Source organism: Lemur catta, chromosome 22 (genome assembly GCF_020740605.2).
Source record: "Lemur catta isolate mLemCat1 chromosome 22, mLemCat1.pri, whole genome shotgun sequence".
In the NCBI taxonomy this organism is placed as follows: domain Eukaryota; kingdom Metazoa; phylum Chordata; class Mammalia; order Primates; family Lemuridae; genus Lemur; species Lemur catta.
This window is the reverse complement of record NC_059149.1, coordinates 8,124,431-8,147,814: the sequence shown is the minus strand read 5'-3', so window position 1 is coordinate 8,147,814 and position 23,384 is coordinate 8,124,431. Positions and strand designations below refer to the sequence as shown.

The 23,384-nt window shown below is 36.4% G+C and overlaps 2 protein-coding genes across 2 annotated transcripts in view; both read left to right on the top strand.

Annotated features, from left to right (window-relative positions):
* Positions 1-14,743, top strand: part of ADAM9 (ADAM metallopeptidase domain 9) — a 112,912-nt gene extending 98,169 nt beyond the window's left edge. The window contains exons 21-22 of the mRNA XM_045535839.1: positions 11,566-11,633; positions 13,350-14,743. Coding sequence (XP_045391795.1) covers positions 11,566-11,633; positions 13,350-13,443 — 162 coding nt within the window. The 3' untranslated portion in view covers positions 13,444-14,743. The remainder of the gene's footprint in view (positions 1-11,565; positions 11,634-13,349) is intronic.
* A 2,242-nt stretch (positions 14,744-16,985) lies between these two features.
* Positions 16,986-23,384, top strand: part of ADAM32 (ADAM metallopeptidase domain 32) — a 123,717-nt gene continuing 117,318 nt past the window's right edge. Inside the window, exon 1 of the mRNA XM_045535375.1 lies at positions 16,986-17,031. Within this exon, the coding sequence (XP_045391331.1) occupies positions 16,986-17,031 (46 nt within the window). The remainder of the gene's footprint in view (positions 17,032-23,384) is intronic.

Genomic DNA, 23,384 nt, shown 5'->3' with positions numbered 1-23,384 from the left:
TCCACCTTCCTCGCTCTACCCTTGCCGTGTGAATCTCCCTCCAGGGTCTGGTTGCACACAGGCCCCTGACCTTGTGGAGCAATGGTGCTGTGGGCTGGGAACTTCCCTGCCCAAGAACCTGCCCTAGTCCGAAAGCATGGCTTTCCTGTGGAGGTTGGGTGTTCCACCAGATTGCCATAGCTCGGACCCACACTGCACTCTCTCATCATTTCTGCCCACATGGGCTCCCTTACCTCCTGATTCCAGCTCCCAAATCTCCCCTTTGTGCCCCCTAGCAACCTGATTGAGTCCTAGATCTGTCCTGCTGTCCTGCTGGCCAGCATCTCCAGGGAGTGTCATCAGGTGGGGAACTCCCATACGGAGCTCCCCTGCGTCCACTGCAGGTTCTCAAGTGGAAAGGTGTGGGTTCCACTGTCTGTGGAAACCTCATACTGGAGGGTGCGCCAGCACAGGTGGGGCAGCCACCCTTGAAAGTTTCAGCTCAATCAGCCCTCTGGGCTGTAATGGGTGGGATTGGGGTGAGGGAGGAAAAGAATCTCTGTGGAAGACAGCTGGCACTCTGGCTTCTCTGGTCCCTCTCCCTGGAAGGAAGCCTGCATGGACTGTGTACTCTCTAGGATCACAGACGTGATCTGGGCCCCACGCAGTCTTGGGCAGGTGTTGGGAACTGCCTGTGTGGGAACAGATGATGTGAAAACTGCAAAGTGGTCAAAGGGTTGCTATGACAGAGAAGCAGTATGGTGACCACCTATCTGCCACGGGCTGTGGTCATGGGGTGGGAGGGATCCCCAAGGGGCTGGAAGCTAGAGATTTATTTTTAAGGTGATCCCAGTTCAGTGGTTGCAGCAGCGCTTGGGCTCATGAGGGTGAGAAAACTTGCAAACAGCTTGATGGCCTGATTATCGGAGGTGTGTGGGAAGGAGAAACAAAACCCCCACCTACCCCTTCACTGGGGTTTGAGCTTCTACGGGGTTGACCTTTGCCAATATCTTTTTTTCCTTCATGTTTTCTTTCACAGTTTCTTTCCATGAAGTCTCTGGCAGGCTCTGGCACCCTTCCCTCCAAGCTACACCTGGACTGTGCCCCCATCCCCCTCTCCTTCATGCCAAATCCTTCCTTCCCTCTGGGACGAACTGGCACCTAATGTCTCTTAGTCATTTATCTTCCTCATATGTCCAGCTTTTTTTTTAATGTTTGGTAGAATTCAACCATGAAGTTATCAGGTCCTGGGCTTTTCTTTAATGGGATTTTTTTTTAATTACCGATTCAATCTTACTCATTATTGATCTGTTCAAGGTTTTTTTTTTTTTTTTCTCTTCATGATTCAGTCTTGGTAGGTTATATGTTTCTAGGAATTTATCCATTTCTTCTAGGTTATTCAATTTGTTGATATATAATTGTTCATAGTAGTTTCTTATGATCCTTTGTATTTCTGTGGCATCAGTTGTAATGTCTTATCTTTCATTTGTGATTTTGTTTGAGACTTCTCTTTTTTCGTTAGTCTAGCTAATGGTATGCTAATTTTATTTATCTTTTCAAAAGGATTACTCTTAGCTTCATTGATCTTTTCTATTGTTTTTCCAGTATTTAAATTATTTCTGCTGTAATCTTTGCTATTTCTTTCTTTCTACTAACTTTCTACTACCTTTAGGCATGCGCCACCATGCCCGGCTAATATTTTTCTATATATTTTTAGTTTTCTGGCTAATTTATTTCTATTTGTAGTAGAGATGGGGTCTTACGCTTGCTCAGACTGGTCTTGAACTGCTGACCTCAAGTGATCCTCCCGCCTTGGCCTCCCAGAGTGCTAGGATTATAGGCGTGAGCCACCGTGCCCGGCATTTTCTTCTTTTTAAATGTGGGCACTTATTGATATAACCTTGCTATAAAATTCCCTCTTAGAACTGCTTTTACTGTATTCAATAAGTTTTGTTACATTGTGTTTCTATTTTTGTTTGTCTCAAGATACAGTTGTCCCTTGGTATTCACAGCAGATTGGCTCCTGGACTCCCTGCATAAACTCAGATTCACCCATACTTAAGTCCCACAGTCTGCCCTGTAGAACCCCCACGTACAAAATGTCAGCCCTCTGTATACACAATTTCTCATCCCATGAATACTGTATTTTTGGTTTGGGATCAGTTGAAAAAAGTCTGGCAGTAAGTGGACTTGCACAGTTCAAACTCATATTGTTTAAGAGCCAACTGTACTTTTAAAATATCGCTTTTGTTCTTGATCCAGTGGTTGTTTATGAGCATATTGTTTAATTTCTGTGTATTCGTGAATTTTCTGAAATTTTTCCATTTGATTGGGCATGGTGACTCACACCTGTAATCCCAGTGCTTTGGAAGGCTGAGGCGGGAGGATTGCCTGAGCTCAAGACCAGTCTAGGCAACATAGAGAGACCCTGTCTCTACAAAAGAAGAAAAAAAAGGACAGAACAAATATTAGCTGAACATGGTGGCATGCACCTGTAGTCCTAGCTACTCAGGAGGCTGAGGCAGGAGGATTGCTTGAGTGATCCACTGCACTACAGCCTGAGCACCAGAGAGAGACCCTATCTTTCTAAAAAAAATAATAAAATTTCTCTTGTTATTGATTTCAAGTCATACCATTGTAGTTGGAAAAGATACTTGATAAGATGTCAGTTTTATTAAGTTTGTTGATTTGTTTTATGGCTTAATACATGATCAGTCCTGGAGAATGTTTTGTGTGTGCTTTAGAAGAATGCAGATTTTGTTTCTGTTGGATGGAATGTTCTGTATGTATCCATAGGTCTATTTGGTCTAAAGTCTAGCATATTTCCTTATGGATTTCCTATGTGGATGATCTATCTGTTGGAAGTAGAATATTGAAGTCCCACACTATTATTGTATTGCTGTGTCTCTCTGCCTCCAGATCAATTAATATTTGCATTATATATTTGTTGTTCTGATGCTGGCTGCATATATATTTACAGTTATTATATCCTTCTGATGAGTTAATACTTTTTAAATTATATAATAACCTTTTTGGTCTATTTTTACTGGTTTTGATATTATGTCTATTGTGTCAGATGTAAGTATTGCCATCCTTGCTTTCTTGGTTTCTATTTGCATGGAATATTTATTTATATTTAAAGTAATTTCGGTTAGGGAAGGACTTGTTATTGCCATTTTGTTAATTGCTTCTTTATGTCTTATGACTTTTTTGATCCTCCTTTTCTCCCTTGCTGCCTTCTTTCATTTTTCCTTGAATTTTTTGTAGTGACATGTTTTGATTCTCATTCACTTGATTCCTTTTTTATGGTTACCTTTGCAATTACATAAAACATCTTAGTTATAACAATCTATTTGAAACTAAAAACAACTTCCATTGCAAATATAAAGTCTCCTTCTTTATATCTCTTTACCTTTCACTTTATGTAATTGATGACACAAAGTTACCTTTTTATATTGTGTATCATTAACATGGATTCATAATTACTTTTTATGCTATGATTTTAAAATTATAACAAGATTTAAAGTGATTTACACACCTACATTAAAATACTACAGGAGTCTCTATTTGTCTATACACTTACCTTTATCATTGAGTTTTATATTTTTATGTGGTTTTGTGTTGCTATTTATTTTTTCCTTTTTTTTACTTCTCTTTCTCTATAATTTTTAATATCCTCTGAGTCCACTGATACTTTTTCTGCTTGATCAAGTCTGTTGTTGAATCCCTCTAGTCTAGTGAATTTTTCAATCAGTATTACATTTTTTAAAAAAATTTTTTATTGATACATAATAATTGTACATATTCATGGATTACATGTTACATCTTGATACAAACACACAACATACAATAATCAAATCAGGGAACTGGGACAAGATTCAACCTAAAACATTCATCATTGCTTTATGTTGAGAGCATTTGAAAACTTCTAGCTATTCTGAAATATAATAAACTATTGTCAACTATGATTGCCCCATTGTGCCAGTGAACATCAGAACTTCTTCCTTCTATTAAACAGAATTACCCCTTCTCACAACGCTTACCGATCTCTAGTAGCCACCATTCTATTCCCTACTTCCTTGAGATCAATTTTTTTTAGGTCCCATATATGAGTGTGAAAATGAAATATTTGTCTTTCTGTGCCTGGTTTATTTCACTTAAAATAATGTCCTCCAGATCTATCCATGTTTCTGCAAATGACAAAATTTCCTTCTTTTTCATGGCTAAATAATATTCCTTTGTGTACATACACCACATCATTTTTATCCATTCATCCCTTGATAAACCCTTAAGCTGATTCCACAATTTAGTATTACATTTTTAAACTCTGCAATTGCTGTTTGGTTCTTCATAGTTTGCACCCCTTTGTTGGTATTCTCATTTTGTTCATACATAATTTTCCTCATATTTTTTAGTTGTCTCTGTATATTCTCTTTTAATTCTTTCAGCATCCTTATGATGGTAATTTTTAATTCTTTGGCTTTTCATATATTTATGTTTCTTTAGGGTCAGTTTCAGCAGATTAATTTGTTTCTTTAAATGTGCCATGTTTCCCTGTTTCTTTTATAGTTTGTCATTTATTGTTGGAATTTTGGCATTTGAAGAATGAGGTACCTCTCCCAGACTTTGCAGTCTTGTTTCTCCAAGTCAGCCTGGCTAGAGATTCTGGAGGCCTCTCAAATCATTTCTGGGAATATGTCCTCTCTGAGGTTTTTTATTTAACCTCTTTGAGGTTAAATCTCTGAATTATAGAAATTTGCCACTTTCTACTCAGGATATGTGCCAGGGGCCTGTGATAACATGGCCTCTCTGATATTTTAAACATTTTTAAGAATTCATTAATTATAGTCACAATATTGTCCTACACCAGTACTTGTTTCTAATACTTTTTCATTACTCCAAACAGAAACTTTATACCCATAAAGCAATAACTTCCCATTTCCCCTACCTCTAGGCCCTGATGACTACCACTCTACTTTCTGTCTCTATGAATTTGTTTATTCTAATTATGTCATATAAGTGGAATCATACCATATTATCCTTTTGTGCCTATTTTTAGTTAGCATGATTTCTTCAAGGTTTATCAATGTTTCAGTACGTATAAGAACTTTATTAGTTTTTATGGCTGACTAGTATTCCATTTGTTTTAGTCTGTTAAAGCATTATAACAAAATACCTTAGATTGGGTCATTTATGAACCACAGAAATTTTTTACTCACAGTTCTAGGGGCTGGGAAGTATGAGATGAAGGCACTGGCAGATTTGGTGTCCAGTAAGGGCTCACTCCCTGCATCAACAATGGCACCTTCCAGTGGTGTCCTAATATGGCAGAAGGGGCAAACAAGCTCTCTCAAGCCTCTTCTGAAGGACACTAATCCTATTTATGAGGGCAGAGTCCTTGGATGACCTAATAAGTTCCTAAATGCCCCACTTGTTAATATGATTGTGTTGGGGCTTAGATTTCAACATCTGAATTTTGGGAGGCCACCAACATTCAGACCATAGCACCATTGCATGTATAGACCACATTTTGTTTATCTGTTCATTTGTTGGTGGACACTTGAGTTATTTCCATCTCTTTGCTATTGTGAATTATGCTGCCATGAATATGTCTGTTCGTGTATTTGTTTGAGTACCTGTTTTCAATTCTTTTGGGCATATACATAAGAATGGAATTTGTGTGTCATAATAACTTTATGCTTAACTTTTTGAGGAACTGACAAATTGTCTTTCACAGTGGCTGCACCATATTACATTCCTACTAGCAATGCATGAGGGTTCCAATTTCTTTACATTTTCACCAACACGTTTGTTTTTTAAAATTTTATTATAGACTTCTTAGTGAATGTTATTACCTCATTGTGGTTTTGATGTGCATTTCCCTAGTAACTAATGATGTTAAGCATCTTTTTGTGTGCTTATTGGCTATTTGTTTACCTTTTCTAGAGAAATGTCTACTTAAGTCCTTTGCCCATTTTTTAAATTGGGTATTTGTCTTTTTAATGTTGAGGTGTAGGATTTCTATATATATTCTGGATATTAATCCCTTATCAGATATAAGATTTGTACATATTTTTCTTCATTCTGTAGGTTGTCCTTTCATTTTCTCGATAATATTCTCTGGTAGACAAAAGTTGTTAATTTTGATGAAGTCTAGTTTACCATTTTTTCTTTTGTTATTTGTGCTTTTGGTGTCATATCTAAGACTCCATGGACAAATCCAATGTCATGAAGAATTAATCCCATGTTTCCTGTAAGGTTATATTTTTAGTTCTTATATTTAGTTCTTTGATCCCTTTTGACCTAATTTTTGTATATGCTATGAGATAGCACCCAACTTTGTTCTTTTCTATGTGGAAATACATTTGTCCTAATATAATTTATTGAAGAGACTGTTCTGTCTGCATTGAATGGACTTGACAACCTTGTCGAAAATCAGTAGCCGTAGATGTACAGGTTTATTTTCAGACTCTCAGTTCTATCCTATTGATCTTTATGTCAGTATTATACATTTTGATTACTGCAGCATTTTAGTAATTTTTGAAATTGCAGAGTGAGAGTTGTCCAACTTTGTTCTTCTTTTTCAAGATTGTTTTGATTATTTCAGACCTCTTACAATACAATATGAATTTGAGGCTCTACTTTGGAGTTTCTACAAAAAGAAAAGGCTGTTGGAATTTTAATAAAGATTCTGTTTAATCTGCTGTATTGACGTCTGGACAGTATTAAATCTTTGAATTCATGAATGCTAGCAATCTTTACATTTATTTAGGTCTAATTTATTTTGGCAATGTTTTATAATTTTCAGTGTATTAAGTCTTTCCTCATTGGTTAAATTTATTTCTAGATATTTTATTCATTTGGATGTTACTGCAAATGGAATTGCTTTCTTAATTTTCCTTTTGGATTGTTCATTGCTGGCGTATAGAAACACAACTGTTTTTCACCTGTTCATCTTATACCATGCAACTCTGCTAAATTCATTTATTAGCTCTAGTAATTTACTTGTATATTCTTTGGAATTCTCTCTTTGTATCTCTCTCTTCCCCGCCATACACACACACACACACACACATATCATCATCATCATCATCTATATCATCATCGGTAAATAGAGACGCTTACTTCTTCCTTTCCAATTTGGGTACCTTCTATTTCTTGTTTAATTGCTCTGACTAGATCTTCCAGTAGTATGTTGCATAGCATTGGGAAAAGCAGGCATTCTTGCCTTATTCCTAATCTTAGGGGAAAAGCTTTTAGTTTCAATTAAAACATATTTAAAAATTTCCCCATAATCTTCCAGTTCTCATCTTTCACGTTGATGATTAGAAGTCCTTAAAGTAGTCCCTGATACCTGTTTTTAGATGTTGGCCTTTATAAATAGAAAATCCTGAATTTTTAATTTTTAAAAAATCTTTGTTTTTTAATTGGAGACTTTAATTCATTTACACTAATTATAATTATTAATATAGTTTTTCTACTGTATTATGTTGTGATTTCATTATTTTCCTGTTTTTTCTATTCCTTCTCCACACCAAATTCCTCTTGTATTCTTTTGGGTTGATTTAGTTCCTCTCTTACCACATTTCATTTTTCTCCTATGCTAGTGTTTAGATGCATTGTTAGATAAATTAGATACATAGATAAAATTTTTTTAGAGATTATTCCAAAATTTTTAACATGCCTATTTAATGTAATGGCTAAAATTAATACATTTACTCTTTTTCTAAACAACATAAGGACCTTTATGCTTTAATTCTGATCACCTCCTACTGATTATTTACTGTTACTGTCTACTATTAATTTTCTTTAAAATTCTATAATATAGATATTTTCATTGAATCATGAAATGTTTGTTTATATTTGTAAGGCCATGCACCTTAATTGTTAAGAGCATGAACTGTGAGCCAAAGTACCTGGTTTGAATCCTTTGTTACTTTATTAGCTGTAACTTTAGGCAAGTTTCTTAAGCTGTCTGTACATACTTCCTTATTTCTAGAATGAAGATAACAATAGTACTAATCCCAAATGATTTTTGTGAAAATTAGAGGGATTAGTACATGTAGAGCACTTAGAAGTGTGTCTGGCAAATATGAAATGCTCCGTGAGCTTTAGCTGTGCCTCGTTTTCTTTGCTTTCCATTCCTTATAGAATCTCAGCTTATCCTTCTGGCATATCTACTTCAAAAGGACATGTTTTATCCACTATTACCATTTCTGAGAATAGCAAAAAGCAAAAGGACATCTTCAAAAGTTCCTTCAGTGAAGACATTTGGCAGTAAATTCTCTTGGTTTTTGTCTGCTTGAAATATTTTTCGCTGACAGATTTTTTTTTCCTCAGAACTTTAAAGAAAGTGCATTTTAGCATCCTCTGTTGCAATTTAGAAGTTATCTGTTATCCTGATTGCTGCTCTAGTAATGTCTTTTTCATTTGGGTTTTTCTACTGTATCTTTACAATAATTGGTCTACATATAGACTTAAAAAATTCCATTGCAGATAAGTAGACTTCCCAAATCTGAGAATTTGTTTTTCAACAATTTGGGAAAATTCTTAGCAATTAGTTCTTTAAATATTGCTTCTGTTCCATTATCTTATTTACTCCTTCGTGAAGCCCTGCATGTTAGATTTTTCACTATTCTCCATGTTTCTTAATCTCTCTTTGATATTTCCAATCTTTTTGTTTGTGTGTTCCATTCTGATTATATTGGATCTATCTTCCATTCACTAAGTCTCTCCTAAACTGTGCTCAATCTGCTATTTAGCTGATTTGTTGAATATCTTATTTTACTAGTTTTATAGTATATTTCATTTTTGTAGTTGGTTCAATTTCAAATCTACCTGGTTATTTGTGATTGTTTCTTATAGTTTTATTACATATCTTAATGCTTTTATTTCTTTGCACATATAAAAAACACCTACTTTATTTGCTTTATCTGATAATTTTATATGTATGATCTTGGCAGGTTCTCAGGTTTGTTATTTCTGCTGATTCTGTTATGGTCACTTGTCTTTTAGTGTGCTTTGTTTTATTGACTGTAAACTCACTTTCTTTGGAATTTTATATGTAGAAATTATCTGAGCCCTGCCCTGTAGTGGGTTCCTATAGGGAATATGTATTTTCCTTGGCCAGATGGCCTGGTGGCGTGGTCAATCTTTGATTTCTTTAAAATTTTTGATGGTGTTTTTTTAGGCCACACAGATGTTATGAACTCTGGTCTGAAAATCCTTTTGAGGATGGGTGTGTGGTTATAATTTCTCCATGGAGACTATTTTATTCCTCTTCTACTACTACCAAGGCCTATCTAGGCAGTGTCTCCACTGGCCTTTCTGGGGGCAGATGTTTGTTTTTCTAGCTAACCCAGTGGGGATATCACCCTTCAGATACCTAGGCTTTCTATAGGGCCTTCTGTTCAGCATTCCATCTAGCTCAGGCCCCATGTTTTGCCTCCTTATGTCTGGGTGTTACCTGAAAACACATACTATAGCCTACCAAAGATGGGACAATGTTCACAGGATGGACAAATGCTGCTTCATAGTCTGGACTCTTCTATATATTTTTCTTGTTTTTGGCCTTTAAGATGTTTCTTACTTCCCACCAACTCAACCAACCATTTAAAAGTAACTTTTTAATATTTTAACCAGCATTTTAGATGCTCTATACTAGAAAGTTTTCTTTGGACATTTGGTCTACTCTTTGCAAAGAATGAGCATGCACCTCATTCTTTTTTAATAGCTGCATGCTGTTCCATCTTATGGATCTACCACAAATTTAAAAACAGGTTGTTTCCAATCTTCTTCCCACCCAAAAGCAGTGGCATCAAGCATCCTTGTACATAGGTCTTTGCATACATGTAAAAGTATATGTCAGATAAATTCTAAAAACTAGAATTAAAAAAATTATCTTAATATTATTCCTAATAGACAAATGATTGTACTCCGTATACATTTACGGGGTACAAGGTGATGTTTTCATTTATGTAAACAATTATAATTTTAGTTTGTTTTTATTCGTTTTTAAATTGACAAATTATGTATATTTTTAGGGTACAATGTGATGTTTTGATCTATGCATAAATTATAAGATTCAATCAAGCTAATTAATATACCACCACCTTACCATATCATTACAAAAGTGGAATTTAACTATACCTTTAAAGTGCTGTTCCTATGGCTTATTGGAAAGGGATGGAGACAGTTTTTGCATCTCTTTTCCATGTTCATGGTACATGCAAATCATTCTGTAGGTTAAAAATAGCAGGTCATAGACCACCTGTTTCATGGCAGTACCCAGAGAGAGCTCAAGGTCTTCAATACTGTGCGTTTTCTGCCACTCATAGCGCTTTAGGAATTAACAGTAGATAGTAGAGAACATCTTGGTCAAGATCACTTCATCAGTGATTTAGTAATTCCATCTGATTTTCCTTAACTTTTTCTAATGTAATGTATATGTGAAACATATTTTTACTTTTACTTTCTTATTTGGGGCTGAATTATACACTCTTACTTTGTTGTAAAACTTCATTTCAAACTACCTCATCAAGGAAGAATATCATGACTTCCAAAATCAAGGATTATAGATCAATGATAGTTACAGTACTAGTTAGGTACTGTATATGTTGGACAATAAATTTTGGAAGATTTTATTTAAAATATAATGGCTAGGCACGATGGCTCTCACTTGTAATCCCAGTACTTTGGGAGGCTGAGGTGGGAGGATCGCTTGAGCCCAGGAGTTTGAGGCTGCAGTGCACTGCAGCCTGGGCGACAGAGCAAGACTCTGTCTCTATAAATGAATGAATGAATGAATGAATGAATGTATGTGTACACACACACAGGGGAAATGTGTTACCTTTTAACTAATGCAAATTGATTTGAACCAAATTTTAAAAATATAACCTTAAAAGAATTAAGTATTCCATATTCTGTGGTAAAGATATGTTGAATAAGCAAAATATTTAAGTGTCAGCATTATAAGTAAACACAGGTTGAGCATCCCTAATCTGAAAGTCCAAAATGCTCCAAATTCAAAACTTTCTGTGTACTGACATGGTGCCACAAATGGAAAATTCCACACCTGACCTCATGTGATGGATCACAGTCTAAGTGCACTATGAAGTACTTTTGTGTGAATAAGTGTAAGAAAATGATTGCTTAGTGGTAGCATATAAATTCAGAGTCAGGAATGATGATGATGCCGAACAATCTCAGATCATCCACACAGGTGGCTGAGATAGTGACACCTTTGCTTTCTGATGGTTCAATCTATACAGATTTTTTTCATGCACAAAATTATTATACAATGTGTGTAAGGTATATATGAAACACAAATGAATTTTGTACTTGGACTAAGGTCCAATTCCCAAGATATCTCATTGTGTATACGCAAATATTCCAAAGTCAAAAAAAATCTGAAACGCTCCTAGTCCCAAGCATTTCCGATAAGGGATACTCACTTGTAGTCTGTTCTTTGATTTTATGTATATTAATATAATATAGTAACTCTTTCATATAGAAAATAAACTATGTAGAAAATATATTTATGACTATATTGTGGTAATGACCTTTTTATTCTTTCTTTCTTTTTAGCCTATATATGCAAATAGATTTCCAGTGCCAACCTATGCAGCCAAGCAGCCTCAGCACTTCCCATCAAGGTCTGAAGGGAATTTGTTTAGATTACTTGACCAGAATAAAACCCAAGAGTTAATGTCTAATAATTTCCCTTTACATTTTAATTTAATTAAGGGTAAAGTATTTATTGCCAACAGTTTAGATAGAATCTGATTTGCAGAAAGGCTTTTTAAGAACTTTTATATAAATTTTGCCATATTAGTGCAGTGTCAACATGAAATTTTAAAGAAGCCTGCTCAAGACATATGTAATCAGCTGTTGCTGCAGCCTTTGGTAAATACAAGATTCAGATGCAAGGGCTTTTAAGATAACCAGTATTAGGAAACCAGGTGGGTTGGACCAGCCTTCCCATTGAGAACAGCTAGAGAAGCTAGACAATATAAGAAAATATGTGTTTGAAGGCACAGGAGACCAAGGAAGTTAGGAATTGTGAGGATTAGGTTCAGGAGAGGAAGGACATGTAGAGATATTCCCAGCTTTGGGGGCCACTTTTATGTTCTAGACATGTTTACCTATCCTGACAACTGAGAGGCTGGGAAGCCGAGGAGAACTTTCAACGAACTCATAGGGGACAAAAATTGGAGTCTTTCCAAGGAGGAGATACTCTGCAAATATCCCAGGCTTTGTGTTGGGACCCAGGAGGAAGGGTGAACTAGATCCTCAACTGACTTCTACAGTTTTTTATGTTTGGCTTACAGTCAAAAAAAGCCAAGTGTGCAAGAAAAGAAAATGTGACTAAAATCAAGAAGCAAAGGAACGTAGAAACAGACTCAGAGAGTATCCAGTTAATAGTTATTAGATATGGACTTTAAAATAACTGATGATGAGGTCATGGAATTAATAGTCAAGATTGAGAATTTCAGCACAGAACTAGAAACTTTAAAAAAAGAATCACTGCAAAGTTTAGGACTGAAAAACACAAGAACTGAAATTAAAAACTCAGTGGATGGGCTTAAAATCAGCAGGAAAGGAGAAAATTTATTACTACATTTCTCATCTCATAAAATGCATGTGACCCCTCCCACCCCCCAGAAGTCCTTCAAATTACAGTCACATTGCAACACTGAGGAGTGTCTTAATACAAAATCTTAATTATGCAATAAGAGCCCATTGAAATCTAACTGAGGATCAAGAGAAAAATATATAAATTCTGAGAGAGAGTCATCAGGTAGTGTTCCAGTGTGTTACTGGAATAGAGGTACACTAGGATTGCATGAAGTTAAGGAAGGGTGTCCACAGGTTAAAGTTTGAGGATTGAGATGGACAAATATAGAAGTAATAGCAGGATTAATTCTCAGAGTGGACATCACGTTGAGGGAGCTGGAATTTCAGCTGTATGTATGTAAAACATAGAACTAGGTTTACACTTAGTAACTTGCTGCCCTTAGATTCTAACAGCACAAGAAAGTGCTTAATTTACTTCGTGTCCTTGTTTGTCTTTTTACAATTTGGCTTTATAATTTCATGTGTTACTCTTTTTAAAAACATGTAAACTAGAAACTTCATATAACATTGTTGATTATGGAGTAATATTAATTTAAAGTAGTTATTTCTTTTTACACTCTAATTGGAGCCCTTTAACCATTGAATAGTGTATTAGTGATAATCTCAGGATATAAGGTACCTTTACCTATTGTCAGGGATCTTGAGGGATGGTGTTATGTTGAGCTTGTAATGAATACAGCATTATTTCATTCAGCCCGAACACACTATTAACTATCTCTTTTCCCCTCTCACAGGCCACCTCCACCACAGCCGAAAATATCATCTCAGGGAAATTTAATTCCTGCTCGTCCTGCTCCTGCACCTCCTTTATATAGTTCCCTCACTTGATTTTTTAACCTTATTTTTGCAAATGTCTTCAGGGAACTGAGCTAATACTTTTTTTTCTGATGTTTTCTTGAAGAGCCTTTCTTCCTGTTGCAACTATGAATGAAAACAAAATACCACAAAACAAACTTTACTAATACAGAAAAACAGAAACTGAGTGTGGGCGTTGAGAAATACAAGGCGATGCAGCCAAGCCAGGGAATTTAGAGCAACATTTCCATTTCCATCATTGAATAAGTCTTCTTTGATCATATGTGAGGTTAATGCACTTAACATGGATTATGTTATTTTGAATATGTTATTGCAGTGATTCTCAAATTAACTGTAATGGTGTTAAGATTTGCCATTATGTGGTTAAATGTTATTCTGAATTTTTGACCTTAGTTATCATTAATGTAGTTTCTGGTTGAACATGTGATAATCTAATACCTATGAAAATTGACTAATTAGCTGCCAATAATATCTAATATTTTTCATCTTGCACGGATTAATAATCATTATACCCTGGAATCTTGTCTGTCATTCACTACATGCATAAGGAAATATTCTGTCTTCAGAAGAATGCACAAGAACCACAATTAAGATGTCATATTATTTTGAAAGTACAAAATATATTAAAAGAGTGTGTGTATTCATGTACAGTTATTAGCTTCCATTTTTATGATCTTTCAATTATAGATATTAACTATTAGGGAAATTAATTTAATATTAGAATTTCTATTATGAATCATGTTAAAGCATGACATCCTTTTACAATAGCATTATTTTAAATAAATTATAAGCTTTAAGGTACGAGGTATTTAATAGATCTAATCAGATACGTTGTTGATTCGTGGCTATAATAAAACAGGAACAATTATAATATCCTCAATCAATTGAGTTGTTATAAAACCACTTGAGAATTTCATGAGCACTTTAAGTCTAAAATCTGAATTTTCAAAGCTTGCTATTAAATCATTTAGAATGTTTACATTTACTAAGGTTTGCTAGATCATGTCTCTGTTGAAACTAATATTTTCATAGAAATTAGGCTGGAGAAAAAGAAGAAAAAGGTTTTCTTAGATAAGTACAAAAAAGTTACTGTGGTATCTGAGTTATCTCAGCTGTGTTAAATAATGAATTTTTACTATGGAAGAAATGGTATGGACAGTAAAATTTTAAGCACTTAAAAGTTTTTCATAACCTTTCATAATGAAGTTTAATAATAGGTTTATTAACTGAATTTCATTAGTTGAAAAACATTTTTTTGGTTTGTGTATATACAAATACAACATTTACAATAAATAAAATACTTGAAATTCTCGTGTCTCCTAGTAACTTCCTACTCAACTGTTTATAATCTTATTAATTAAAAAGTCATAATTTGAGATAAAATCATGTCAAACTTTTACAGATATTATCTCATTAATTTTTCAGACTTTTGCCAAATTGTGCATGATGGCTTTTGCTAAAGGAAAACAGATTAGTTTTGAAGAAAGCAGAAATTTCAATTCTCTGAATATAGCACATTATTTTAACAATCGGGTACAGGTTAAAAGTTGTGAGCCATCCCAAATGGAAGTGTTCTTCATTTCACTTTAAATCTCTGAATGAGTCCATATAAGACTAAAATGTTTGTGCCTTTTGCTCATGTAGTCTCAATTTTTGAAATTGCAGTGCATATCACTGAAATTTTATGATTGGTAATATATTAATATGTCACTTAACACTTTTCTTGGAATTAGATAATTCTTTGGATCTTTAACTGGTTAGAAGTTTTTCTGAAAGACTATTTAATCTGAACTTCTTTTGTTTATATATATATATATTTACATATTTTATGTGCTTTTTACATAGATTGGTCCTTGATTTATTCTCGATTGCTATTAAAAATTGTAAAATTTCCTGGTCGTGTATGCCACTTCAAAATTTGAAAATTTTAAAGGACTTCCTTTCTACCTGCTAAAGGAATGATAAACAAGGATAAATTATATGTAAGTTTGATATCCCTATTTGACTATAATGGCCACAAACTGACCTTGTTCAGGTTACTGCATTTCCCTTTATCAAGCCTGGGTCTCTAACCATAGAGTTAAGCACAATGCAGGCTTTCTAAGCACAAATCAGATTTTTAAAAATTTCATAAATATTTACCAAAACCCTACCATTTTGCAGGTACTGTATTAGGTACTGTGATATATAAATTCTGAATGGGATTTGTTTCCTGCCTTTTAGAAGTACATCATCTGTTGTGGAGAGAACCATACAAGTAATAATAATATGAAGTCTGTCCTATTAAAGGTATAAATAGGAAAGGCAGAGGAGAGAGAAAGAACAAAGAAAGATAAGAACTATAAATTGATTCAGCATATTAATTGACAAGTGCAAGCATTTACTGTAATTGTTCTAATTGCAATTAGGCAAGGTGAAACCAGCATTGGCTTAACTGCTGCCTAGAAAGTGTTAGCCTAACCTTGGCTGTCCCCATTGAGATAACAAGCTAAATGTATTTTTTTTGTTGCTTTGTTTTGGCTTGTGCTATTCTTTTTTAGGCTTAGACTGCTCTGTTGAAATTGCATGCGTCCATAAAATCACATCTCAACTATCACTTCAAATGTGTTGATTCCCCAAGTGAACTTTTCTGTTTTCCCACAGGGCCTTTTAGTAGTTTATGTGTCTGCCTTTCTATTAATTAATATGAGAGATCAATTCATTCTTTGGGATTTGAAAGGAATTAAAATATAATGCATATGGATGGAGAGGCTGGGAGGTAGCAGGCATTGTAGTACAAAGGAATTAAGCAATGTTTGGGAAAGACTAGAGTCGGAGCATCCAAAGCATTGGGAATAGGAGAAAATAAGTGTCAGCCTGGGGTCCCAATTTAGAAAAAATTAAATAGAAATTAGAAAGTGCTGAGACATTGCCTAGAACTTTCTACTGGAACATAGGTACTGCATTGTGGACAAGAGTCTTCTCTCACTGCATGAACGAACCAGTATTCGTTGTACCGAGAAGTGTCTGAGTAAGAGAATGACATCACATGAATTTTAGCCAAGGGCCTACGGAGAACCAGATTGGAGGAAAAAGACACAACCTGATTACCAAGTCCACTGGGCAGTGAAGGTGGAAAAAAAATTGTAACAGGCCCTCTCCCCAAATACGAAAATCGACTCACTTTTCCTTTTCTTGGAATCTTTTCACACGTCTGGCTAGCTCACTTTTTTCTTTTTCAAATTTTAGAAACAGCCTTAGTAAATATGAATATATATGTATATTTGTGCGTGTGGTTTTTAATTCAGAAAGTATCCCAAATTCGCTGTTAAAAGCACCCAGGAAGTGTGCGATACCGAGGAGCGCGCGGAAGCGTTACAATTTTGGCAGTTTGTGGGGGCCGAGACCAGGGCACAGGCCGGCGGTTGGAGCGACAGCCGTGCGGCCGGGTCCCCACCCCGCCACTGCCCCCCCGGGGCTGCGCGTCCCGCCTCTCGCCCGCCCGGTGGCCGCCCGCTCGGTCGTTCAGTGGTTCAGTCGCCGCGGAACCCAGGAGCCACATCATGTTCGGCCTAATGATGCTGCTTGCCGGGCTCTGTGGCCTGCCAGCCTCCAGACCCGGTAAGGCGACCGAGAGCCTGTTACTCTCGCACTCACATAACCATCTCAGAAACTTCTTGAACTCCATTAAAACTCAAAATAACCTGACTCTCCCCAGATACTATTTGTTCCTTCCTAACTTAGCCTGCAGGTGATAATTTGTGTTGCAACACAGAAAGGTGAAGTGTCTGCCGTGCCACAGAGGTCATTGTGGCAGGAAAGGAAGAACAGGAGGAAGAGTTCCCAAAAATGTAAAATATAGTATATAGTGGGGGAGATTTACATGCAAGTAAAATATTTCGATATGTTCTTGTTTTCCTGTTTTGTTTACACGCTGTTCTGAATCCCGCCATCCTGAGTCAGTACAGGGAGTGTCTTTTTCCTCCCTCTCCATAGCGTTCCATTGTTTGGCGGTAACCACAATTTATTTAGCTGTCCTCTTATTAATCAGCTTTCGGATTGTTTCCAGACGTTTTGCTATTGCGTACTATGTTAGTCAGCTCCCATTGCAATAAAAAAATACCAGAGACTGCATTGCTTAAACAACAGAAATTTATTTTTCACAGTTCTGGAGGCTGGAAGGTGGAGATCAGGGTGTTGTCATGGTTCGATTACATGAGGGTTCTCTTCCTGGTTTATAAACTGCTGCCTTCTCCCTGTGTAGTCACAGGACCTCTTCTTTGTGTGCAGGGACAGAGAGCAGGAGCAAATTCTCCGAGGTCTTTTCTAGTAAGGGCTTTAATCCCATCATGAGGGCCCCACCCCATGACCTTATCTGACCCCAATTACCTCACAAATACTATCACATTGAGGGTTAGGGATTCAACATGTGAATTTTGTGGGGACATATTCAGTATATAACACATATCATATTTTAATGTAGTGGTTGTCAAACTTTTTGAATTTAGAAGTCCTTTACACATTAACAATTAAATTCTCAAAGAGTTTTATGTGCATTTATATCTGTCAGTGTTTATCATATTAGATATTAATGTAGAAATTTAAGAATGTATTAATTCGTTTAAAAATAACAGTAAAATAGACCTGTTACATGTTTTTTTTTTCCTTTGAGACAGAGTCTAGACGCCACATCTAGAGTGTGGTAGTATCAGCCTAGCAAAGAGCAACTTCAAACTCCAGGGCTCCAGGGATCTTCCCGCCTCAGTCTTCCAAGTAGCTGAGGCTACAGGGGCACACCACCATGCCTAGCTAATTTTTCTATTTTTAGTAGAGAGGGGGTCCGGCTCTTGCTCAGGCTGGTCTCTAACTCCTGACCTCAAGTGATCCTCCTGCCTCAGTCTCCCAGAGTTCTAGGATTACAAGTGTGAGCCACTGTGCCTGGCCCCTGTTACAAGTTAACATTAAGTAACACTTTTTAAAAATAAAAATAACTTTTCCAAAATACAAAACTTAGAAGAGTGGCATTGTTTTACATTTTTGTAAATCTATTATCTGCTTTAATAGAAGATAGATTCTCATATCTGCTTGTGCATGTAATCTGTTGCTGTATGTTTCCTTTGAATTATATGAAGAAAATCTAGCCTATGTAGTTGGAAAAGGGAGGAATACTCTTTTTAGATGATTGAGGGATTATTTGGATACGACACCAAAACTTGACAAACAGTAAAGGTTAGTTACAATGTAGAATCTAAAACATAATGAACTTTATTTTATTTTAAAAAATAATAATTTTATTAATTTATTTTTTCTTTTAATAACATTGGTACCAAACTGAACTTTTCTTAATATGCCATATTAAAATCCATTGGTCTATCTTGAACTTTGATATTTTACCCATGCATTTTTAATGAATAATAATAATCCTTGTTTTTTGATTTTAATTTTAAATTGTGGTAAAATACACATAAAATAAAATTTACCAACTAACCATTTTTTTAAAAATTAATAAACTATTTTTTGGAGCATTTTTAGGTTCACAGCACAATTGAGCTGAAAATACAGAATTCCCATGAAATCCGTGTCCCCACATATGCACACCCTCCCCCACTATCAACATCTGGCACCAGAGTGGTACAGTTGTTACAATTGATGAGCCTGCACTGGCCCATCATTACCACTCAGTGCCCATAGTTTACATTAGGGTGCACTCTTGGTGTTGTACATTCTATATGGTTTTGATAAATGTGTAGTGACATGTATCTGCCATTGTGGTAGTGTACAGAATATTTTCCTTGCCCTAAATATCCTCTGTGCTCTGCCTATTCGTACCTCCTTTTTCACTAACCCCTGGCAACCACTAATCTTTTTACTGTCTTCATGGTTTTGCTTTTTCCAGAATGTTATATAGTTGAAACCATATAGTATATAGCCTTTTCAGATTGGCTTCTTCCCCTTAGTAATATATATTTTAGGTTCCCCTATGTCTTTTCATGGCATGACGGTCGCTTTATCTTTAGTGCTGAATAATATTATAATCTCTAGATCTATCACAGTTTTTTTCCCCTATTAATCTGCATTTTTATTTTTATTTTTTAATTTTTTATTTCATAGTATTACGGGGTTGCAAACACTTTGGTTATGTAAATTGCCTTTGTACCACCCAACAGGCATGCCCCTCCCCCAGACAGCACACACCATATCTGTTCGGTATGGATTTACGCATCCCCTGCTCCCCGCTCCCACGTGCCAGACACCGTATGAATGTTACTTGCCATATGTGCACATTAGTGTTGATCAGTTAGTACCAATTTAATGGTGAGTATATGTAGTGTTTATTTTTCTATTATTGTGATACTTAGAAAAATGGGCTCCAGCTCTATCCAGGATAATACAATAGTTAGTTCATCTTTTTTTTTTATGGCTGAGTATTACTCCATTGTATACATATACCACATTTTGTTAATCCACTCATGTATTGATGGGCATTCAGGTTGTTTCCACATCTTTGCAATCGTGAATGGTGCTGCTATAAATATTCCATTGCAGATGTCTTTTTTATAGAATGTCTTGTTTTTCTCTGGGTAGATACGCAGAAGTGAGATTGCTGGATCAAATGCTAGTTCTACTTTTAATTCTTTGAGGTATCTCCATACTACTTTCCATAGAGGTTGAAGAAGACCCCCAAAGCAATCACAACATCAATAAAAATAAATAAATGGGACCTGATCAAATTAAAACACTTCTGTACAGCCAAAGATACTATCACTAGAGTGAATAGACAACCTACAGAATGGGAGAAAATATTTGCATACTACACACCTAATGAGGGGCTAATAACTGGAATCTCTATACAACTCAGGAAAATCAGAAGAAAAAAATCAAACAACCCCATTAAAAAGTGGGCAAAGGACATGAACAGAGACTTTTCAAAATAATATAGACCAATGGCCAAAAACATCAAAAAATGCTCAACATCACTAATCATCAGGAAAATGCAAATCAAAACCACAATGAGGTATCACTTAACTCCTGTGAGAATGGCTTTTATCAAAAAGTTGCAAAACAACAAATGTTGGCGTGGATGCGGAGAGATAGGAACACTCAGACACTGCTGGTGGACTGCAAACTACCACAGTTTATCAGTTTATCTGCTGACGAACATTGGTTGCTTCTAAGTTTTGGCAATTGTGAGTAAAGCTGCTATAAACATCCATGTGCTGGATTTTGTGTTGACATGAGTTTTCAACTCTTTTGTGTAAATCCTAAGGAGTGTCATTGCTAGATAACATGGTTAAGAGTATGTTTAGTTTTATGAGTAAAACCAAACTGTCTTCAAAACTGGCTGTACCTTGTTGCATTTCCACCACATTGAATGAGTCCCTGTTGTTTCACATTCTCAGTAGCATTTGATATGTCAGTGTTTTGGATTTTGTCCATTGTGGTAAGTGTGTAGTGGTATCTCATTTTAATTTGTATTGCCTTAATGACATAGGATGTTGAACATCTTTTCACATGCTTACTTGTCCTCTGTATATCTTCTTTGGTGTGATGTCTGTTCAAGTCTTTTGCCCATTTCAAAATTGATTTGTTCACTATTGTTGACTTTTAAGAGTTCTTTGTATGTTTTGGATAACAGTCCTTTATCTGATATGCCTTTTTCAAATATTTTCTCTCAGTTTGTGGCTTGTTTTCTCATTCTCTTGACATTGTTTTTTGTAGAGCAGAAGTTTTTAATTTTACTAAAGTTTAGCTTCTCAATTCTTTCTTTCATGGATTGTGCCTTTGGTGTATCTAATAAGTCATTGTTATATCTAAGGTCATCTAGGTTTTTTCCTGTGTCATCTTTTAGGAGTTATTTATAGTTTTGCATTTTATATTTAGGTCTGTGATCCATTTGGAGCTCATTTTTGTGAAGGGTGTAAAGTGTGTGTACACATTTAAATAAATTTTTTTTTAAATGTGGATGTTCAGTTGTTTTAGCACCATTTGTTGAATAAAGTATATTTGCTCCATTGTCTTTGCTCCTTTGTCAAACATCAGTTGACTGTATTTATGTGGGTCTCATTCTGGGCTGTTTTCTGTCCCATTGATCTATTTTTCTGTTCTTTCACCAATACCATACTGTCTTGAGTATTGTATGTTTATAGTAAGTCTTGAAGTCAGATAGTGTCAGTTCTCCAACTTTTTTCTTCTCCATCAATATGATGTTGGCTATTCTGGATCTTTTGCTTCTTCATGTAAACTGTAGAATCTGTTTGTTAATATCAACAAAATAGCTTGTTGGAAATTTAATTGAAATTGCGTTGAATTTATAGATCAAGCTGGGAAAAACTGACATCTTGACAATATTGACATTTTCTATCCATAAGCATGGAATATCTCTCCATTTATTTTGTTATTTTTTGATATATTTCCTCAGAGTTTTGTAGTTTTCTTCATATAGATTTCCTACATTTTCTGTTAGACTTATACCTAAATACTTCATTTTTTGGTGATAATGTAGACAGCAATGTGTTTTTAATTTCAAATTTCACTTATTGCTGGTATATTTGAAAGCAGTTGACTTTTTTGTATATTAACCCTGCAACATAGGGGTATCTTAACCATTTTTAAGTGTACAGTTCAGAAATGTTAACTACATTGACATTGTTGTGCAACCTATCTCCACATGTCTTTTCATCTTGCAAAACTGAAATTCTATACCCATTAAACATGAATTAAAAATTGTGGTAAAATATACTTAACACAGAATTTGCCATTTTAACCATTTTTAAGTTGTAGTTCAGTGGTGTTAGGTATAGTCCCATTGTTGTGCATCCATCAACTCAAGCTGAAACTGCGTACTTATGAAACACAAACTCCCAGGGCAAGCTCCAAGATGGTAGACCAGAGACACCACCAGCCAGTGTGTCTCAGTAAGGAGACGTTTTAGATGAAAGAAAAAAAAACAAACAAACAAACAGAAAGACAAACATAGATCGCATGAAGGTCTGAAGGAATGGTGCCAGAACCTTCAGGAGAATCTATGGGAAGAGACTGTGGAGCAGAACTGGAAGGAGAAAGGTACTGGTGGAAATCACCCCTGGAGAGGCTTGGAGACCAGTGAGAAGGGTAGGAAGGGTAGGTAGAGTGGTTACTGCATCCCTGGCATCTCAGACAGTTGGTGGGCTCCTGAGCTGCTGGAGAGACCTTCTGCCCACGGGAGCACAGAGACTGCTGCTGCCAGCAAGCTGGGAGCTTCTTCTGGACAGGGCACCAGGCTCCCAGCCCCAGCAGGGCGCCTCCTGCCCCCCAGACCTGAGCCTGAATGGCAGGCACCATATTGCTTTTCTACCCACTGTGGGCCTTTGTCCTCTCCAGGGGGCTTAAACTCCTCAGGTTTTCTCTTGCTTGTAGAGAAATAGACATTTCCCAACTCCAGCCCAGACTGCAGGAGCCACAGGGGTCCAGTGGGTCCCAGGTGATCTGCATGGCTCCAAAGTCTGGCATTCTTGGCAGACTGCCTCTTGGAGAGACAGTTGGAGAAGACCAGAGTGTAGACTTCCCTCTACCCAGACTCTTTTTCTCCCCTTTCACTCCCCCACCTGCGGCTATGGAGAGAGACAGTTGAGCCACCGTATGGAAGCTTCCACACAGAGTGGGGCTCAGGTCTTTCCTTTTGGGGTTCTGCACTGGCCTGAGAGGTGCTTGGACTGTGACCTCCCTGCCTGCTGGCCTTCCTGGTGCTGCTTGCCCAGCAGCCTCATCAGAGTAGGACACACTCCAAGGTGAAGGGACATCAAACAAGTTTGGGCACCCTGTGGGTGACTCAGGACCAGCATGCTGGCATGGTCAGGGATTGATCACCGGGGCCCTGGGGACAGGCCCGCAGGCCCGCAGGCCTGATCCTGTAGCCCCAGGTCTTTATCACATTGCCTGGGGGCACAGAGGTGATTTGTGAATTAGTTTTGGGAGGTGTGGATGCCTGCAGGGGA